This window comes from Crocodylus siamensis, chromosome 2 (assembly GCF_052110815.1).
Source record: "Crocodylus siamensis isolate JL-2025a chromosome 2, ASM5211081v1, whole genome shotgun sequence".
NCBI lineage: Eukaryota > Metazoa > Chordata > Crocodylia > Crocodylidae > Crocodylus > Crocodylus siamensis.
Window position 1 is genome coordinate 97995835 of NC_143396.1, and position 22187 is coordinate 98018021.

The 22187-nt window shown below is 44.0% G+C and overlaps 1 protein-coding gene across 2 annotated transcripts in view; it reads left to right on the plus strand.

The window, feature by feature from the left end:
- Window positions 1-22187, plus strand: part of FREM3 (FRAS1 related extracellular matrix 3) — a 132979-nt gene that overhangs the window by 68801 nt on the left and 41991 nt on the right. For both annotated transcript variants that reach the window (XR_016440780.1, XM_090036453.1), the window contains exons 3-6: window positions 1250-1396; window positions 8142-8372; window positions 9488-9613; window positions 12402-12653. Coding sequence is in view for 1 of the 2 variants with exons in the window: in XM_090036453.1 (XP_089892579.1) it covers window positions 1250-1396; window positions 8142-8372; window positions 9488-9613; window positions 12402-12653 (756 nt within the window). In the remaining variant the exon portion in view is untranslated. The remainder of the gene's footprint in view (window positions 1-1249; window positions 1397-8141; window positions 8373-9487; window positions 9614-12401; window positions 12654-22187) is intronic.

Consider the following 22187-nt stretch of genomic DNA (forward strand, 5'->3'; position numbering starts at 1 on the left):
AAGTAGAGAATGTTCATATGTTCCTAGCATATGAGTTTTTATTTTGACTTGTGGAACACATGCACTGTACAAGCAAATCACAAATTGACATTGATTCTTGACAGTATAATTGTTCTTGGCCCCTCAGTGGTCATCATACTGTCCACGTTCTGTCCTGTCAACATAATCCTTTGTTTCACAAACCCTTTGTTTCATACACACATCCTAATTTGGTCTGTTACTCCAAAACCAGAAAGCCCAAGGGCTCTGCAGTTGGGCACTGTGACCTGGCACCACCTTATATTATGTTATAGAACCGTGTAGTAAATGGCTTCGATTCCCAGCCTGTGCATCTGCTTGCTGCTTGCCTGTATCAAATGTAGCAGGCTTTGAAGAAACTTTTGTCACAGACAGGCATTTAGAAGTCAATTAACTCTTAATGTTGCTGTTGGACCATTATTCTAATGCATATCTACTTTACCTATAAGTTAATTACCAAAAGCAAACTTCTAAATACCATTTCCTAGCCATCATCAGACTGGGCCCTTCTCGTCTGATCCACAGGGCAAAAAGGTTGAGCACCACTAATACAGATAATTGCTGAAACTGATCCTTTTTAACAAAGATGTTAGAAAATTGGAGAGAGCAAAGAAATTAGTCACAAAAATGGTTTAAGGGCTTGAGAATATATAATAATGCTAGTTGTTGGCAGTTTGAATTGCTCAGCTAAAAAAAATGAAGATGATTCTTTGTGGGTGATTTGTTTAACTTTTTCTTTTCCTTTTTTCTCTCCCCGCTCCTCCTCCCCCACAATTTTTTTCTTTTATGTGGGGAGGACTATCTGACATGTTAACTAATATATATTTTCCTAGTAGTAAAAAGGGGCACTTAATCACAACTTCAGTGCATTTTGCACATCTAGATTATTGAACAGATAATTCCGTATGTGATAACTTTACCATGCAATACTAAGAATACTGCAAACATTTTTAAAAGAGCAGGCTAAATTCCAATCGTCTAGTTTTTTGGTGCTGTTAGAACAGCAAAAGCACCTATGAAGGATGAACTTAGCACCTTTTGAGGTAAGCTTACAATGGAGCATTCAGTATTTCACATTTGGGTGCCTCTTTTCCCAGGTGTACATAGACGAGGGGGCGAAAGTCTGGATGTCATTGGAAATGCATGTAAAAGACACTCAGAGAGAATTGTAGCCTTCATTTGACATTCAAGTGCTTTATCCTGATATTTCTGTTATTCCTATGAATTACAGCAGGGAACAAGCTAAAGAGCCAACCCTTTCGTCTCAACTGGGCTTGGATTTCACTAGAGAAAGAATACTATGTTGTAGATGAGGACTCCAAGTTCCTGGAGGTAACTCTTAAGCGCAGGGGATACCTGGGAGAGACATCTTTCATCGGTGAGTTGTTGTTTTTTTTCAGTTGTCCTCTCCTTCAATAGGGAGAGGCTGATTTTATTAAGAAGGATCAGTAACTACATCATAGTTGCTCTTCTTTACCTATATAACACCAATGAAGTGCAATGCTAGTACTGTAGTCATTTATTTCTTAAATGTGGCTTTGTTGTACACAGGTAAGTCAGTGTTCCACCTCTGAGACACCTGAGTGAACACATGATATGACAACAAATGGTAACAAACATTGTAGGGGTTAGGACAGGTTACACTAAAAAGATCACCCTACCTCATTTGCATGTTCAATATGAGCTTCCAGTTGCAATGAACAGCCTTATTCACAGGCCATAAGGGCAGCCATCCTCCTGTTCTCTGCTGTATATATTACCCTTCACAAATGTTCCACAGACACTACCATTCTCCTTTGGCAGTGAGACCCACAGTACATCTCATATATTGTGGTAACCTCCCCAGTCCTCAAGCTACATGCAGCTGGTGCTTTCTGCCTGTCTTCCCATTGCCTCCTTCTCAGGTCAGTCACTTAAGGCAGAATATTCTGTCACCTAGTTCATAACTAAAGTACAGCTTGTGACCAACTCTGAGTTACCTAAATAAAAGTGTAGGAATTATTCTGTTACCTCCTCTGGGTGTATAAGTGTCCCCCAGTGTAAGACTAGGATCACCCTCCAGGGTTATGCAAACATCTCCCTTTTGCTATAACTGGGGTACTTACTTTCCAAAAAAGTATAATAGGGTTGGTTCTACACACTATTTGGGTAACTGAAAGCTGGTATCAAACTGCGCTTTGGTTATGCATAAGGGGTTGAAAAGGAACAGGATTGAAATGATGTAAGTGTATCTCCTATTTCTGTACTCAGTCCTGGCCAAGCAAATCATCCAAATGACCTAGCATTCTGAAATAATAAGGGGGCTGGAACTGCACCAGCAGCAGGCAGCTGTTAAGAGCAGCCACCTGAACACTGCTTCCATCTAAATAAGCCGGGTCCCTTTTCCAACTCTTTCTAAATCACAGAGATGTTAGCTCATCCTACTGCACTCGTAAGACATCTCCAGTCTGTGGATGGAGGATGAGTAGAATTATGGGAGCAGGACTGACTTTATAAAAAAAATAATAATGCTGCAGACAGGGAACTATAACCTTTAAATACTACATAAAATCTTACCTTTTTTCTTCTTTGTCTTCCCTTATTTGCCTTAACCACCAACCTCAAAACTCCAATCTAATGTAGACTTGAGTTATTTCAACTAATGAACCATATATGGTATATGAACTTGACATCTGACTCACATGGTCTGATCCTGTGAGTCAGACCCTTGTGACTCACCTATAGACATCATAATATTTGGATGGCAATTGTGTATCATACCATATACATTGTATAAATTCCACCATGTGGGAGCACATTCCAAATCCACACAAAGCTTGTTTCATTGTGTGTGTGGGTTTTTTTTAACCAAGTCCTTTTATTAGCCTGCAGACACTATAGGATGATTAATTGAGAGTAAAGTAGTTGACTTAATATTGCACTTATAACATCAAAGAAATTTTTGGCATGCTCTGATGCTAGCCCTCTTTTTTTACAAAAGAGGGTAAGCAATAAGTTCATAGAAACGGTCTGGTAATATAAGAAAAATAGCTATATGTTGTATAGTAACCTCTCACTGATGATGACTGATCAGGACAGCCACAGGGCTTGAACCCAGAAGCTGTCCCAATCAGCTAGTTGTCAGCTGGCAGGGACCACCTGGCACTCAAACCCTTGGGTAGTCTCTGCCAGCTAATGAGGACCCCTTCTGGAGCTTGGGTCTCTGGGCCATTCAGTCAGCTGTCAGGGACCACCTTGGAAATCCAGTCCCAGGGCAGTCCCTGCCAACTGACAGGAGATTGGGAAGGCCTTGGGTTTCTTGCCCTGGGACTGTCCCAATCTTTTGTCAGCTGCCAGGGACTGGTAGATCAGGTTCAAACTGTGGGGCTGTCCTGATCAGCTGATTATCAGCCAGCTAATTCCAGTCCTGGGGCAGTCCCTGCCAACTAATGGGAGATTTGGAACAGCCCTGGGGCTCAGCTAAAGGGGCCATGATGATCTGCTAGGGGTTTTCAATCTTTTTTAGCAAGTGTACCCCTTTTGTCTCAAATTTTCAGCTCATGTACCCCTTTATATTTATTGAGGCCCCTGCAGTGGGGGAGGGAGGGAATGGGGCTGGGGCTGAGGCTGGGACTGGGGCAGGGGCAGGGGCAGGCACTGCAGAGCCCAGGCAGAACACAGGAAGGAGCCATGAGCAGCTTGCCTAGGAGGTGCAGGGAGGGGGGAGAGGCAGCTTCTGCCACTGCATGCACCTGGGGAGGGCATGGGGGCATGTGCCTCCGGATCTGCCACTGGGACGAGGTGGGATTCCATTGCAGGCTGGGGCTGGGGCTGGGGCTGGGGCTGTGCTGGGCTCTTCCCAGCTGGGGCTGGACCGGGCTGCGCTCAGGATGGGTGGTGGTAGCGCTGGGAGAGAAGCTATGGGAGGGCCTGCAGCCACTCCAGAATTTGCCATAGGCCCCCCCAATCCTCCCTCCAAGTGCCGCCGCCCACCCTGAGCACAGCCTGGCCCAGCCTCCCACTGGGAAGAGCTCAGCACCACCCCAGCCCCAGCCCACAGTGGCAGCCGTCGTTCACCCTACGCAGAGATCTGGGGGCACACACCCTCCATGCCGTTCCAGGGGTGCATGTAGCGGTGGGAGCTGCCTCACCCCTGCCCCTGCACTCCCCAAGTGAGCCACGTACTGCTCCGTTCCGCATTCCATCCCAGCTGGGCAGCCTCTGCTTCTGTCTCAGCCCCAGCCCCATTCCCTCCCTCCCCCACTGCTGGGGCCTCACTCTGCTCCCCACGCCCCTTCCCTCACAAGAGACTTACCAGCCAGACCCAGCTGCTCTCCATGCTGTTGGGCTGCGCTGCGGCTGTACACACGTGGCATTTGTTGGCCACGTTATCAGCCACTTCAGTTCTGCATACCCACTGTGACCTTTTAAGTACCTCTAGGGTTATACATACTCCTGGCTGACAACCACTGAACTAATCCATTGCGGTAGCATCACTTAGTACAAAAAAATGGTCTAGCAGGGACCATTCCAGGGCTGGAACCACCCGGTAGTCCCTGCCAGCCAACTGCAGATTGGGACTGCGCAAGGACTCAAGCACTGGGGCAGTCCTAATCTGCCGATAATCAGATAGTTGTTGTTTAGCTCTGAGGATCACAGGGAGGTTTAAATGGCCCCATTTTCCCCCAGAGCTAGTCAATGATCAGCTGATTGTCACGCATCAAACTTGGTGGTACAGAGGGAACCTAGGATTATGATCCCAGGTTCCCCTCGCTCCAGCCATATGTCATTGGGATCTGATGCTGGATCTGACAATCATGCCTCCATGCGTGGCATGATTGTTCATCAGATCCCATTAAAGCTTTAATTGTATGTCTGCCGGGGTGAAATAAATTTAAAAAAATTAGTCAGGAGACAAATACACTGTGCAAAGTTAATTAGCTTTTCCATTAAGACTGCCTTCAATAAGCTGTTTAAATGGATGGAATAAACCATTAAGAAATAGCAAAGTGTCTTTCTTATGTGTCCCAAAAATATTTAGATAATGCGAAGTAAAAAATCCATTGAAATCTCTGGATACACCTAATGCAGAAATGTGAAGCTATTTTAGAAATATGACTTCTCTCACTTAGACCCAAACTTCACATTCACAAAGCTTTAGGAACAGGCTTTAAGTCATTGTTGTCCCCCTGGCTGTTCTGGCATCCCCCATGGTTGCTGTCCAGGTTGCTGTGGTGACTTCTTGAGCATTTGTGCCAGGGGCAGATTAACACAGGGCCCAAGCCTAGGGGCCCCTGCCAATCAGGTGCCCCCTGGAGTGCCAGGGGCAGTGGGCATCCAGGGCAAGCAGCGCATGCCTTCTCCACTCTGGTTGGGCCAGAGCCAGAGGCTAGGGGACAGGTGCAGGGCTCTGTGCAGGTGTTGGTGGTTTCCCAGGGCTGTCTATTGCCAGGAGACCCCAGGGATGGCCCCACTCCCACTCTCCACCATCTGCAGGCAGCCGCCAGCCCCAGTGCCACTGGGACAGGATGGGACAGACATCTCCACTCTACTGAGGCCAGCAGAGGAGCAGGTGGGCAGCCAGGAGTGGTGCGGAGCCCATTTTCCTCACCTCCCCCTCAGGCTGGCTCCGGCCCTGACCTGTCCCACAGGTTGGTTCCAACACCAATCTCTGCTCTGGGATCCTGCACACTGACTCCCTCCTACTATTCACTTTAACCTGGAAGGATAAGAAGTGCAAAAGTTGTTCTTTTTTCATTAATAGACAGACAACTGACATGCTTGTTGAATGAAGTAAGAGCTTTATCCAATTTATATTTGGCATTAATTTTGAAAAGTTGACTTCTTTCGCAGGCTGCTTGCTGTGTCCAGTCTCTGCTGGCAGAGGAGGGTAGAGAAGTTGTTAGGAAGCCAATGACATTCCTCTGATTTCTTAGGACAGCTTTAAGTTGGCTAGAGGCAATTTCAAACTCTGCTATTTAGTAGCAGCTCTCAAGGGGCCATCTACTAGCAAAGGAAAGCAAGATCACAGCCTGGTGAAGTCATGACCTTGGTATCATAGACTGGTAGAAGAGGGTTCTATAATTATGGTAGACCCACTCTCTCTCTAAGCAGAAGAAAGACGTCCAGTCTCTCCTCTCTGTGCACCACTGGAGTGGCACCACTGGACGAGAGTATCCCAAAAAAATTAGCTCATGATTTCATACTTCACAGCTTTCAGAAACTTTTGCAGGATATCAGATTCTCTCTGAACCAGGTAGGGTATTCATCATGACAAGAATTAATTATTCTCAGCCAAAGGAGGTAGTGATTCATAATTGCTGGAGTCAAGTGAAAAATAAAAAGAAGAATTTAAATGTTTGCACTGCTTCTGGTTAAAAACCTAAGATAGTATTGAAGTCTCAAACCTCACAGTATACTATGAAGCAAGAATCTATTAAATGTACAGTGTACTAGTGTGTGCATATTGTTTCTATTGATTATTTTCTTTCTTGATTATTTTCTTGAAAAAAGTAAAGTAGAAACCCTTTACATGTTAAATGAAATAACTTCCTCTTATTTACATCTTGGTGGTTGTTCTCTCTCTCATTCGTGTGTGTGTGTGTGTGTGTGTGTATTAGGCTGTATAATGTATGGTACTTTCTCACTTTGTTAAAATAGTTTTTAATGTAAATAATGTGTATTTCTGTATCATCACTGTTTGGTCTTAAAATTACTTTATGGAGACTATTGAATTAAGCCTTACAATCCTTCTCTAGTTATTTAGTCATGTACTATTACTATTTTACAAATGGGTGAATCAAGAAAGAGTAAGCTTTCAATAATTTGAATAAAATCAGTTAGTAGAAAGTTAGTAGTAAAGTGAGTCAGAAAATCCATGGTTCTTTATTTTTTAACTAAGTAATGCTACCTCAAATGTATAAGAACAATTATGCTAAGCTAAAGTAGATAGATAGGTTCTAAGTGGTCAGAAAAATCTGGTTGGGTTATTTCCTTTCCTGAGACAGAGTATGTTGACACACAAATGCACAATGCACTCCATGCACATATTTGCTTTCCCTATTTAGTTATTTTATTGAAAATGCACCTCATAACAATGTTATGGCATATCTGTTTCCATTTAAATGGCATAACGTTCAAATTTTGGGTCTGTGTCTTTCTCTGGAGGTTACCTGGGTACTTTAACAATTGCTCTGTTGTTCTCATTGGGATAATTTCTTTCTTATCACATAGATTTTTCATGGCCATGTGCTAGGGCTGCCAATCTAGGTGACAATTCAAAACAATTGAATCAAATCCTCAGTCAGTACAAATCTGGCTTAAATAAAATGGATCCACATGCAACTCCAAAGGAAAATCTTGTCAGCTGTCAGGGTATCATCCCAATGGAAGTGGTAAATCAGAAATACTGAGCAAAGGTTAAAATTATCCTGGTAAAAAAGCTGGTAGGGAAAAAATTTGCATTGACAAGGAGCTAGACTAAATGACTTAACAGAGCTTATTTATTTATTAGGAGTTTCCATATAAACAGAGCATCAAGAGTCTTGAAAATTTATAAGTTAACATGTAGCGATAAATTTGCACTGGCATGGACTAACACTTTAAATATGGCTACCTTAAATGAAGACATGCCCTGCTTCATCCCCAAAAAGCAGGCAAGGGCTAGGGCAATATCCACAGGTTATCACGTAAGTATGCAACTGTTTGTCAGTATAGTCTGACATGGGTATATATGCATTTTATATAGGTAACTTGAGAGCCCAATCCTGAAAATGCTTGTGCATAATTTTACCCAGGTTAATAAAGCTTTTCAGTTTCTGGATTTGCAAAGTAACTAGGTGCATACTAATACAGGACTAGGTGCCCATTGGTTTATGTTAGTGGAACGATTAACACAAATTAAGTTATTTTTATGCATAAATATTTGCAAGGATAGATTCTCCTATCTACATTTTAAAATGTGCCCCATGCTGTATTGGCAGAGAATGTTTAGTATATACACATTATAAATACTTGTGTGTAAAATGGCTTATAATTATAATCTATTAGCAGCCACCTTTTTAAAAAAAAATCTAACTTGTCACTTGGTTTTGCTGGTATTCTTTTTTTTGTGGAGAATAATTCTTCTAAACTTATTTGTACAGGTATTGGAACTAAAGATGGAACAGCAGAAAAGGATAAAGATTTCAAAGGGAAACCTCAGAAACAGGTTCAGTTCAATCCAGGACAGACCAGAGCTACCTGGAGAGTGAGGATAGTCATAGATAATGAATATGAAGCATCTGAAACTTTCCAGATTGTCTTGTCTGATCCTGTTATGGCTGCCCTGGAGTTTCCAGAAATAGCAACTATTGAAATTGTGGATCCTGGTGATGGTATGCAGCATTTACCAGTGGTGTAACTAGCAAAGTTGGCACCTGGGATAAACTTCTTGGGAGAGCATGGGGGGAAGGAGGGAGGGAGGGGTGGACACATGATTCCAAGAGTGGGATGAGGGGTGGGCATGTGGTTCTAAGCAGAATAGCAAGTGGGGAGGGCAGAGGCTGAAGGGGGGTTCTGAGAGCAGCAGAGGAGAAAGGAGAGGGGGAAGTCAAAGGGGTGGGGAATCCAAGAGCCTAGGTTCTGAAAGTGAGAGCAGGTTGGGGAACAGCACTCTTACTCATGCAGAGACTCCTACACAATCCCAGACACATGTGCTCTACCCACCCTAGCTGTTCATCTTAAATCTGCGACAGTCAGGGACTGTTTCAGAGTTCTTGGCATGGGAAGACTCCTGGGGCATGGACTCTGTGGGGTTGGGGGTGGGGACCTAACTTGGTTCCTGGAGTGAATGCCCTGTCATCCCACCCCTAGTTATATTGCTGGCACTTACAGCTCCTCTTCTTTCATTTCCTAACAGAAAATTCATGCTTCCAAGAAGTAGTGTGCACCCACAGCTTACAAGTTCAGGAGCCAAGTGCTGGGCTCCCTTTTATACTTATTCAGGCAAAATTTCTGTTGACTTAAATGAGGTTGTGAATCACTATCCAAGTACTTAGAAAAACATGGTCAACCCCTTTGTTGTCCAGATTCATACTTCCTGGGCATGTCTACACATTCCTTTTATAAGTGGGCTTAGCCTAAAATCGCCATTTTAAGGCACATTAAGAGTGCATGTCTGCATGCATAAAGCAGATATCAAATTTAGGCATGAATAGCTAAGGCACATTAGCTCACGTGTAAACGTGCATTAACGCTGTGTGTGTCAATAGATACACAATGCATTAATGTACATTAGTGTGTTTGCATGTGTGCTAACGTGACTCAGCTCTTTGCACCTAAGTTTTATGCACCTTAATGTGCATTAGCATGTCCACATGTAGACACGCACCTTAATGCACCTTAAGCAAAGGTGCATTAAGTTTAGGCATGTGTAAATACATGTGTAGACACACCCCATGTGATTTAACTAACATCAGCACTGAATGTGTCTCTCTTTTTCTCTTTTTAGAATCTACAGTGCATATTCCTCTACTAGAATATAAAGTAGAAGAAGATATTGGTGAGCTGTTCATTCCTATTAGAAGATTGGGAGACATAAGTCAAGAACTAATGGTCATTTGTTCCACACATCAAGGTTTGTTATTTAGTCAAGTAACAAAGATAGCGTGCTTGTACACATGACAAAAATTGGCTGTTTTAGCAGTTTGTGTCATGCTGTACACGTACGGGTTTTTTTTTATTATTTAAACAAGTTTGCTAGGTTGCAAACTAAACCACATCCACATGTAGTTTAGTTTGCAACAGCTATTTGTAACATCACAGCCTTTGCCAGCTCACCTCTCCTGCTGAGGCAGAGGCAGGTTGAAGGCAGAAGCAGTGAAGGGCCTGAATTTTTTTTTTATTATTATTTTTTTTTGTGTGTGGAGCCTGCCCATGTCTCCTGTGGCCAGAGAGCAAACTTCCAGTGGGTGGAGTGGCCCCTGGGCTTCAGAGGGCCCTGGTCCTTCCTTCCGCAGCAGAAAGAGTGTTTCATCATTGTGGAGTTTTCCCAACAGTAAGTCTTTTTGTGAGACCTGCTACCTGTGGAAAAGGGTTCCAGAATTCCTGTTATGATGATGTATATAAGAACACTTCCAGCTTTAACAGTGGAAACTGCCTTGACCTCAGTATCCTTTCTGAATGAATGCCATACAGTATGTAAATGCACAAATTCTTAACCTTTTTACTGAAATAGCAGTTAAATTTATATTGTAATAGGAACTGGTATTTCAAAATTAACAGGTCTGGGTTATGATTTCCATTAAAAGTAACTAATAGAGCATTAAATGTATCATGTTTTCTCAGTGCCTTAAAAACTTAGTGTTTTTTAACGGTTGCTAGATTTCTTCATTAGAGTGGATGTTTTGTAGAGTTGGTTATAAACTATAAAGATCAGATACAGTTTTAGATCTTAATCATCTTTAAATTCAGATCAGTTTTTTGGGTGGCTCATGATACAGCTAGGTGCCAGGTACAATGTCAATTTTCAGGCCCAAATCCCAGCTTCAGCAAAAGTTCAGGGGTGTACAAACCCAACTTTGTGAAACTACTCATTTCCAATCTGACGCTATAAGGGATTACTTTAGAGAATACAGATGGTGTACTACGGGTCTTAGTTCATACCACAAGAACATTCTGTGAGGGGGTTTCTTTAAACAAATCTTAATTTTCTTGAGATACACAGCAAAGTCAAGAATATTCTGTAATCATCAGTCTGCCTACCAGAGTTGATTATTATAGAGTCTGCTATAAATTGAAAAAGGAAGATGACAGAGGAGGGAAAAATGCAAGCTATTATAAAATATGCCAGATAACTGTTTGATGATCAAAAATGAAATACACTAGGGGGAATAGATTTAATAAAGATAAGGTAATGGACATTTATAAATGAAACTAAGCTTCTGATAGACTGGCATTTAGCCTGAGCAGTGAGATGTGAAGGTCTTCATGATTCTTTTTTTTTTTTTCATATCAAAATCCTCTATCAGCTAATGACAGCCTATGATATCAACATTCTGCATGCTTCATGAACAGGGAAAATGGAAGCTCATTCTCAGTGTTGTAGCTTTTTTTTAAATAATTATTTCTAATAGAAGTTTCTATTTCACCTCTTACCTTGGCATTCAGTCAGAAAGCCTCAGTTCCTAGCAGGAATCTTTAGAAAGTCAAGGATTCAAAGGTCATTTGTTCCTTTATCAAAGACTTGCAGGGGGTGAATAACTTCCCTCGTCCTCCCACATACTTTTGTTATTTACTGGGGCACAGAAAATCCAACTTGGGGCTTTGCATCCCTGTAGGTTGTCCCTAAAAGAACACTGTGTGCTTACCCAAATACACAGTTGCCTTAATTGTCACATTATTTGGGGGGGCAGATTGGATCCATAGAGGGAGTTGCTGGGGACCAGGGGAGTTTGGCAGGATCAGGGTGCCATATGGGGTCCATGGGGAGGGGTGGGGGAGTTGGGTGTTCTCTCCCCTACCCCTGGGTGAAGGGGTTTTTTAGCTCCCCAACCCTCCCCAGATAAACAACCTCCCATCCCACTCACCACTCCCCCAACCATGACTTAACTTCCTCAGCTCCTGGCATTGCTGAATGCTGGCAAAACTGGCATGAGGAGTGGTTTGTGAGATGTTGCATTGGCAGGCCTTGGGCAGGGGGTGGGGTTGGCTGATTGTCCATCTAGGGGTGAGGAGAGAAGCCAGTGGGCTAAAACTAGTCCAGTGCCAGGGAGGGGTTAGGAAAAGCACAGCTCCAGAGCTAGGACCATTTGCTGGGCTTTCCCAGGCCTGAGCACTGAGAATTGTACAAAAGGTCAGGACATTTAGATCAGTCTAAGTTAGACTGCCTCAGAGGTATACTAGAAGTATACTAGTTTTGTCTTTTTATACTATAAGAAGGAAAGAGTTTGTTTTATGTCATCAAAATAAATTATTTTTTACACATACTCTATTGGTATTTCAGTATTTGAGTGTCCTATAAACAAAGGTTGGAATTAACTCTTTGCTTTCTCACTAACAACCCATGCAGCCTCATGGATTTGTGCTTGATTAAGCACTATAGGAGCTGGCCCATAAAGATTAGTTCAAGAAAGTATGCCTCAAATAAAAAATATTTTTGAATAAGACTGTCTTTATTCCTTGTGTTTAAATAAAGCGTAACAGTCTAAAAGTCGGAAGCAAATGTCATGATTTTTTTTTCACTTTCCACAAAACATTATAGGAGTAAAAAGTAAACATTTAATTGTTGTTTTACAGAGACTATTCCAAATATAAAATACATTAGCACTTTTTATTCAGTTGCTTGTGAGTATTCATCAACAGTTTTTAATTTGTATTTAATTTGTTACTAATAATCACTGCTGTTTATTTTTCTCTTCTTGTAGGTTCTGCCACAGGCACCGTTCCGTCTTCTGTCTTGTCCTACTCTGACTATATCTCCCGTCCCGAAGATCACACCAGCATCATTCGCTTTGATAAGGATGAGACGGAGAAAACGTGTCGCGTAATCATTATTGATGATTCCCTCTATGAGGAAGATGAGACTTTCAACGTTACGCTAAGCATGCCAATGGGTGGAAAAATTGGTCCCGAATTTCCTAGCACCAAAGTAATCATCCTGGCTGATGCAGATGACGGTAAGTGGGAAGAAGTATATGTGGCCTTAAGAGATTTTCCTTTGTAGACTACAGCACTAAGGGATCTTTTTGCCATATTTGTTTCTACTGAACAATGCCTATGGTTAAACTGTTTAGTGTAACTTAAAGCATAGATGTGCCATTCAGCTGTTTGTGACTTTTGAAGAATACAGTTAAGATCAACTGGCTTTGTGAATCTTGGCCGTAGGCATACATTATTTGGAACAATGCTGCTGGAACAGGGGGACATTGTCCCGGCCCCAGCAGAAGGCAACCCCCCCAGGGCTGTCTTCTGGCCCAGTGCTCCTTGCTCTGGGCTAGCATCCAGGGGGATCCTGGAGCTCCCCCCAGTGGCCACAGGGGTGCATTGCAGGGCTGCAGGGAACTGGGAGCAAATCTACTACTTAATCCTTGCATGTGTAGACACCTACCCAAAAAACCTTACTGTGCAGTATCTTACTGCACAATAAATCTAGGCTGGAGCAAATGAATGTGTAGCTGTGCCCACTATTGCCTTATTTTCTGGGACCATAATGGCCACCAGACAGCTTAATATATAAGTTCCCACATTGTCTTTTTACAGTTAGTTGGTTGACACAGGGTATTGCTATCATTATTGCAGCAAATACTGGGTTTTTTTTACATTCATTTAGGTTTTTGTTTGTTTGCAATGAGAAGCTACTTTATTTTCTTTTTGTTGTTTAATACTGTTTCTCTAATAACCATTCATCCCAAATTTAATATTATAAGCATGATAGTTTTAAAGACGCAATCTGGATCTAGCAAATGGCAAAACTCCCATCTGTTTCCAAGATACCAGCATTTCACTTGATGTTGTCTCTTACAGAATATAATCCTTATTTAGCAAATGGATGTAATACTTTATTTCATGAACAGATAAGTTAGAAGTTTTTAAAAGAACATCTCATAGGCATAAGCATTGGGCCTGGTAATGTGTGTAGTATTCTCCCCTCATTTCATGGGCATGACTTTGTAAAACAGAATATTTAAAGAGGTAAGGTATACATGTTGATTAAACTCAGGCAGGACTTTTTAGATGCTTCAAGTCAGTGGCCATGTTTATATAAGACATTGACTGCCCATTTATTACTACACAGTCATTTAATACTTGCATATCCAACTCCTAAATGACTGACTGCAGTAACTGGCATTACTGCACAGTAGCATCCCCGCACAGCTTCCTGGTGACACTGGCTGCACAGTAGCTTGTAACTACTGCATAGTAACATTGCATCATGGTTCATGCCATGTGACTCTCTGGAATAATGGGTGAATGAATTGAGTCTTCTCCAACATGCTGTCATTTCAGCACATTGGAGTAGTGTCCCTGCACCCAGAATAGGCACCCAGAATGTGAGCCTTCAGTAGGATCTTAGAGGGAAAAGCCTACTGCATGGTAAACCATCTTTTTAGTAGGATTTCCATGTACTCAGTTCTAAGAAGAAAGGCCTATAGTTGGTTCACAGTAGGCATTTCTGTGTAAGAGATTTAGATTTTACAATAAAATATCCTGCAAAACCTTACATGATGCACAAAGTTGTTGCATTCAGATGCTCACGTGTGAGTAGAGCCTGCCCTTTGGTGCAGGTAAGTTTTTGGTGGTCTGTTAGCTATACTATTCCACATTGAATGGTACAGACTCAGCTCCCAACAACCTTGCTTGCAGATCTACAAGGCAACAGTGGGCTGAGGTGTGAGTATAGAATAGGTATGTTTGATGAGCAGTAGTTTAACTTTTGAGGCTAGGGACAGACGTTCAAAAAGCCTGAATTGATTCAATCTTTGCAGGTTAATTTAACCTGCATAGATTACACTGATTTGCAAGTGGATAGACATTCACTTTTGATTCATGAAATGCAGGCACATGCCTGCAGTGGCTCGGGCCAGCAGCCGGGGAGTGCTAAAGTGAGCCCTCCGTTCTCTTCCACAATACTGAGCTGGGGGGAGAGGGGTGATGGCCAGGCCCTGGAAGGACACCATGATTAGGGAGGGGTTTCAACCCCAACCCTGACCTGCACGGTCCCCAGCCGGAGTGTGGGGGGAAGTAGCCGTTGCCAGGCTTTTCCCTCGCTCGCAGCTTAAGGGGCAGGGAGTGTTGCAGGACCCCAGCCCCAGCTAGCACTCTGAGGCAAAGGGGGTAGGGAGGGAAGCTGCTTGTGTGGACTGCATGCACCTATATTATCCTGCTAGCTAGTGCTTTTGTATTTGCTTAAACTAACAGCACTGATAGATCCCATTCATTGCAGACCAGGTCATTTCTCACACCTCTCTCTGTCTCCTGTTGAACACTGACACATTGCAGGATGGGGAAGCTGCACTTTAACCAGGCTCATTAATTGATGTGTAGAAGCAATCACCAGCACTAATCACTGCACAAGGAAACTTCATTTGATATAAGGGTTTCAGGGCTATGGCTTTGAAGCAAGCCAGCAGCCATCGGGGAGCTTATCAGAACACAAAGCTTATTAGCCCATCAGGAAAACAAAAGCCTCTCTCTCATTATTTCAAGCTCTTCTTACTGCAGGATACAGGCATTTTTGTAAGGCATTTGCAAGCCACTGGCTACTTCCTCAGGCAAAAAAAAGTGAACACTGTTCTGTCTGCCTTTGTTCCAGTGAAATTGGAGACACACGCAGAGACACCTCTTGGCATTAGCTAGCAGGGGAGTGGCTGTACTGCTGTGGTCCCTACCATGTGAGGGGGAGCAGGGGGGGAGGGGAATCCATGCTTGAACAGGAAGTGGTAAGAGAGGGTGGGAGCATATGGCAGATGCTGCCATGTCCCTGTCAAGCAGACCCCAGTCACAGTCCCCCACTTCCTTCTCAGCCAGCTGGAGCTCTGGCTAGGGAGGAGAGAGGCGGGGTCAGCCCTGTTCTCTGGAGCAGACAGCCCAGCCCAGAGATGAAAAGCATGCTGGGATTCTGGGGGACTCTGATTTAACTTAAACCAGGAAGGGGTCTGGGACAGAAGTTCCATAAACCAGTTTGACCCAGATCAGTAAAGTCTGATTCAACCACGTTTATCTTAAACCAGCTTCGGACATTTTGCAACTGGCTTATGTACTTTAGTAGCAGCACCTGGGGAAGGCAGAGCATGCTGTGGCAGCAGCAGTCGGGGATGTTTTTTTTTAAAGTAAGGTCCCTTCTAGCCCCTAACAACTATAGAGTCATAGATATTTGGGTCAGAAGGGACCTCAGTAGATCATTGAGTCCGACCCCCTACCTTGGGCGGGAAAGAGCGCTGGGGTTAGATGACCCCAGCCAGTTGTGTGTCTAGCTTTCTCTTAAAGACGCCCAAGGTAGGGGAGAGCATTATCTCTCTCGGAAGCCAATTCCAGATTCTGGCAACCTTTATCATAAAGAAGTTCTTCCTGTTGTCTAACCTAAATCTGCTATGAAACTGTGAAGTCCAGGAGCAGTTTAAGACTCCTTCTTCCTTCCTCCTCCCCCTGCTCTCCCCTGCATACCTCCTCTCCTCCAGTAGTCAGTAGCATTTCCCCCATCTCCCACATGACCAGGCTGCAAACCCTGCTCATTACCCCTCTGCTGATGAGATAGGCTTGAGTGTTCAGCTCAGGAGTGCACAATTAATGTCCTCGTAGACATGATCCTGTGCCAGTGAAGCCAATGGGAGTTTTGGAGTTGGCTTCAATGAAAATAGGCCAAGGTCCTCAGATAAGATAGGTAACTTGGTAGGCACATAATGAGGAACAAAACAAGGTGGCATTATCTTATATTTTGCTAGTTAGGAGTAATTTGGCAGCCACACTGCAGTGGTCTTATTAATGAAGGATCAAATTTGACATGTGCTCCCTTTCCTAATGATTGTTCGTAGTTCTACTCATGTATGCAACACTGCACATACCTGTGCATGATCAAACACAAAGAAGGCTTATGTTTTAGAGCACTGATTTAAACGATATTTCTTTCTTTCCAAAGGATGCCTGAAATTAAAGAGGTGTATTCTCCCTCTTCCTCCTCCCAAAGTGAACAGAGTTTGAACTACAAGACAATGTTATTTGATAGTTCATTATCACAGGTATCAAAATCAAAAGGTATATTTAAAAACTGAGGCTTTTATAGCACCAACTGCTGTGGTATTAAAAATGCATATATCATATCAGTGAATATTACAGAACCTGACACCTAAACTTTTTCCTGCTTATGCTAAACCTAGAACAGAAAAAAAATTCAAATGTTATCATCAACATAACTGGATAAATCAATACAGCTCTGCTGCATTCTGTTGCAGGATCAGAGCAGTAAGCTGGTCTGCAGTCATATCAAACTGCACATGTACTAAATACACAGTGACAAGTCACAATTGAATCTCAGTACTCATATGAAGTCTCCTTTAGCTGGGTTTAACTCAATATATGAAAAAGCTTAAAACCTAAACATTTCTAAAGCTAATTATTATTCCCCATCCTAGAACATCCTAGGTAGCATTTAAGTCAAAGAAAACTATTGAAGTATTTAAGAAAGAAATATCAACTAAAGCAGGTAATCGGGACAAAGTGTCAGTCCTTTGATCTTGGTTTTTCTCCACACAATTGAACAATATGGGCACGTCTACACATGCAAGCACATGCACTTGCAGCAGCTCAAATAGAAGCGGTGCAAATTTGAGCCTGGGCTTTTTGCCTCAGCACACATGCTCAGACATGAACTTTGTTGTGAAGCAAATTGTGCCACTTAGGGCAAAATAACCCTGCCTGGCTCCTCCTGGATCTTCAGCCAGGGGGAGCTAGAGCCCAGGGCCAGCACCTATGCTGTCCCCAGCAGTATAAAAAGCTACCCTGTCCTGGTCCCATCAGTACAAAAAGCTGTCCTGGCAAGTAGCTTCAGGGCTACTCACTATCAGGAGCTTCTGGGGCCTAGCCAATTGGTACCTGGGGACACTACCTCTTGTGCCAGCTGGACTGCTGAAGCAGCCCTGAGAGTTCCTTGTGCCCTTTACCCACTGCAGCAATCTGCCAGTGGGGGCTGCTGCCTGGCTGTGACCTGCTGCACACCTGCCAGACCTGGATGAGGCGTCTGCCCCTCTGGGCCAGCAGACAGGGGGCTGTGGCTGCAAAGTCGGCCTTTGTGTGCTCCCTGCCTGGCCACCTGGGCAGCTATTGCCTGGAAGGCATTCTGGGTGTGGTGGCCCACTATGAACTGTCAAAACATGCTCTCCTAGCCCCAGTTGGCCAGGTCAGCCACAGCCAGCTGGGTCCAAGGTACCAGCTCTGAGTAGGCAGGGTCCTGCCACTGTCCTCCCTAGCAGGAATTCTGGTGTTCTGTATTTGAAAACGTAAAAATCCCCGATTTAAAAAAAATCCCAAAGTCACTCTGTAAAATACCCCCAAATCCATGTTCTTCCACAATTAAAATAGAAGACCACTATAAAGAGAGAGAGTAAAACAGACAGTGATCAGGGGTTACCCCCCCAAGGACTATGACCCCCACAGGGGCTACGTCCCCTGCAGGGCCCACATGCCCCACCTCACCCACGCTTGCTCTCCCAGCCCCCTGGACTGCTGCCCTGCCTGCCCCCCTGCTTCCCCAGATCTCCCAATGGCTGCCTGCCCGGCCCCATCCCCCACTTGCACCCCCAGCCCCCCATGGCTGCCCCCCCAGCCTCATCTTACCGAGCAGCAGCTGGGGGGTTTCCAGGGCCTCCTGGCAGAGCCCCCTGGGCAGCAAGGGGCAGCAGGGCCCAGGCTGAGCCCACTGGGGCTGTCACCCTGCCCAGAATTGTGCAGACAGGGCCCCAGTGACCTCAACGGCAGCTTGAGCTGCCGGTAGGTGCTGGGGTTGGGGTTTGGCTTTTTTCCCCCCTGATGCTGGGCAGGAGCAGGGATCAGGGAGGCTGGGGGGAGCTGGGGCCGGGCATGGAAGGGATTGGGGGTTATGGGGTTGGGTGGTGAAGGGATTGTGGGGACTGGGGTTGGGCAGGGAAGGGATCGGGGAGGCTGGGGGGATGGCGTCAGATGGGGAAGGGATCGGAGGCACTGTGGGGGATGGGGCTGGGCAGGGAAGGGATCAGGGGACTGGGGGAGTGGGCGGGGCCAGCGAGGGTCCCCTCCTATGGTCCCCTCCTTCCTCCTCCAACCCCCTGACCCTTTACTTACCAGCAGTAGAGCCTGGGTCCAGCTCCCTGCTGCTTCAGCACCAGGGTGAGGGCTATCCATAGAGATGTTCTGGCAGCCAGAGTGTCTCTATGGAGGACCCAGCCTCTGGTTGCCTCAGGGGGAGTGTGCCTTGCCCCACTCTTTTTCTGTGTGGTTTTTTTTGACCCCTGGATATCCAGGGGTCTAATTTTTCCCCTGCACTGCAAACTTGCAGCACAGGGAATATTTTCTCGTTCCTACATGTTCCTCTTGCAACATCTCAAAGGGGTTTGAGATGCTGCAAGGAGCATGTGCGGGCTTATCTGGACACGCCCTATGAGTTTTGTAACAGGCCCTTGATCATATCCTAGTAAACTCCAGGTTCTGTATCCTTTTCCTATTATGTGGCAGCATGCTGTCTGATTGTGTTTAACTGAACAAAAGAAATGGTTGTTCAGTAACTATCTCTGCAGAAAGAGGTGCAAACAACTTGTGATTTTTATAAGCAAATGGAAATCCACAGCAGCTCTTTGCTGGTATGTCTAAGTGGCATCACAAGTAGAACAAGTTTCAGGACCAGACATTTTTTTTTTTAACAGTTAAAAGAATGGTACGTTACCCAGCCTGAGCAAACACTTTAAAGCCTTTGAAAACTGGAAATGGATTTTAAATGAATAGATAGTTTATTGCATTTGATGGCCATCAGTAAGGATTATCAGTTAGCTAAGAAGCCATACTGCTTTATGTAGTTAAGTGGATGGTAATTAAACTGATAGTTCCTTTTGTGGACTGCCAGCAAAGAGAAAAGAAAGAAGCGGATCAAAAAAAAAGAAAGCATAAATGACCTCCTTTGTTAGAGTTGCTTTTTTTTATTAATCTGGTGCATTTCAAGATAAACCTCTTTGGCTATGTTCCCCTTCCTGCCCCTCTCCTCCCACTGTGTTGAGTCAAAAATATACCAGTTATTACAATTTGAAGTAATGTATTTCTCTTGTGTAAGTGATATTGCCATGAAAGATGTTTTAATAGAGATATTTTTCCACAACATAGTAATACATCTTCTGAATGTAAAGAATATTTATTTGAAAATTCATGGTCATTGAAAATAAGTGAATTTCTGTTATCTGGTCATTGGGGATGAACATGAGCAGTAGATTTTCAATTTAGGCTTCCACAAGGATTAATGGACCCAACTCTGGAAAATGGGGATACCAGCTAAAATGAGAGTGGCCCCATAAAAGGCGGTTGACAAGACTGCACAAACTAAAGCTGAGCTTAGAGAAGAAATGAGGGGTTGACATACCCTCCACTTCTTGAGAAATGTTTAGGTTCAAGTCCAATGGTCATGTGATTCTTTGAAGACCATTGTTTTAAGTTTTATCCATTTAATTTTACTTGACAAACCATGCCAACTTACTCAATGCTACCGGTGTCAGCAAAAATTGATGAAGCAAATCACGGGCTCTTTCTAACTATAGCAAAGAGATGCTGTTGCTTTGCTGGGCCAGCTATCACAAGTACTAAACTAGTCCAGAGCTATTTTACATGGCCCTGTCTTGTAATGGCCTTTACACATCTTCCTGTGTCAAAGGCTAGGGACAAAAGTTACACATAAAACAGTTTAAGTCATTTAAACCTGTAACAGAACATACATTTAGTGCACATAAACCAGCAGTTCAAAATTGCTGAAACTGGTTTAAGATAAACCTGATTAAATGTAGTATTGGATTTAACTGATTTAGGTCAAACCAGTTTATGAAACTTCTGTCCTTGACCCCTTCCTGGTTCAGAGTACCCCAGCATCCCAGCATGCTTTTCAGCCCTGGGCTGGGCCAGGCTGTCTGCTCCAGAAAGCAGGGTTGGCCCTGCCCTTCTGCTCCCTAGCTGTAGCAGTGAGGGCTGGCTCACTGCACCCCGCTCCCCCCGCCTCAGCCAAGCAAACTCCAGCTGGGGTCCGGGGCCAGGAAGCGAGAGTTAAATTTACCTTCCCCTGAGTAGGGAGCTGCCCTGCACTGCCCTGCCCTGCTAAACTTAGTGCTGGCTGCAACTGTGGACTACAAATCCCAGAGACACCTGGAAGCAGGAAGAGGAAGCGATGAACAACCCTGTGGAATCCTGTTGCTCTGATGCTGGACTGCAAATCTCAGAGACCTTGGCGGCAGCAGGAAGAGTAAATAAACACATCTCCCAGGATGTGTTTATAATTTTAAGTTTATAGTTTTCAGAGAGAGAACTATTTTTGTTCAAGCTTTTATGAATTCAATGCTACTACCTTCCCACCCACCCCCTCCCAGCCCCACCCAGGCAGAACATGGGCTGGGGCCTGGCCATGCCACCTCCACTCCAGCAGCAATGGGTGGGGGGGAGGGTGGAAAAGCCTTGGAGTGCCTGGTAGACATGCTCTAGTGCCCCCCAGCTTCTGGCTTGAACCACTGCAGGCATGTGCCTGCATTTCCTGAATCAGCAAATGAACACACTTTCACTTTTTATTGATTCAAACTCTTCAGCTTAGATTAACCTGCAAAGACTGAATCAATTCAGCCTCAGGCTTTTTTGACGGTCTGTATGTAGCCAAAAAGGAGAGTGCCCTTTTGTGCCGCTGGAGGAGCAGTACAGAAATGCCAGAATCTGGCCCTTTTGCTCTCAGGTAGAATTACAATGTGCTTTGCTATTAGCAAACATGACACATAACCCAGTGAGGCCAAGTGCTGTGTGGAGGAGGGTGCTGCATGCCTTCCTGAGCTGAATGGGGAGTTGGCAGTTTCAACACAGCAGCAAACAATGAAGTGGGTAAAGTGGCAGAACAGCCTATGCCATGTGCTGATCATCATCTCCAGCTTTGTAAAAAGTGTCACTGAAAGCATTGTCTCAGTGGCAATTTCCTTGTCCCAGGGTAACTGGCATATTACACTGATTTAACTAAATTGTTTTTGCAAGATATACCATGCCGGATTGTAACCCAATTCTTATTTGCAATGACTTTCTCATGAAACATTGCTTTAGAGACATTAGGGAATTGTGAGGTCTCTGAAGCCATTCTCTTTCTTAGAGCTGCTCTGTACTATGCCAGGGTCACCAAGATCATAATCTAAGTTTATTGATGCTGATTCTTTACTGTTTTGTTGTTTTGTTCTTTACTATCTTCACAGGAATTTTATGAAAAGTATTTGACTTTACCTGGGAATGTAGCTGGGAATGTAGCTTTCAGTGTATTGGTTACACGTTGTCAAGACAGACGAAAGAATATTTTAGATAGGCTTCTGTTTGTCTCCAATTATTTGTGTGCTCAACTTTTTAGAGTGTATTGGCAATATATTTAGACTCACATAGCAAGAGTGAATTATGTTTCAGAGACAAATGATTAAATTCCTATAATTATTGAGGCATGACAAGTGTCATGTTCCTTAAGGCATCTGGAC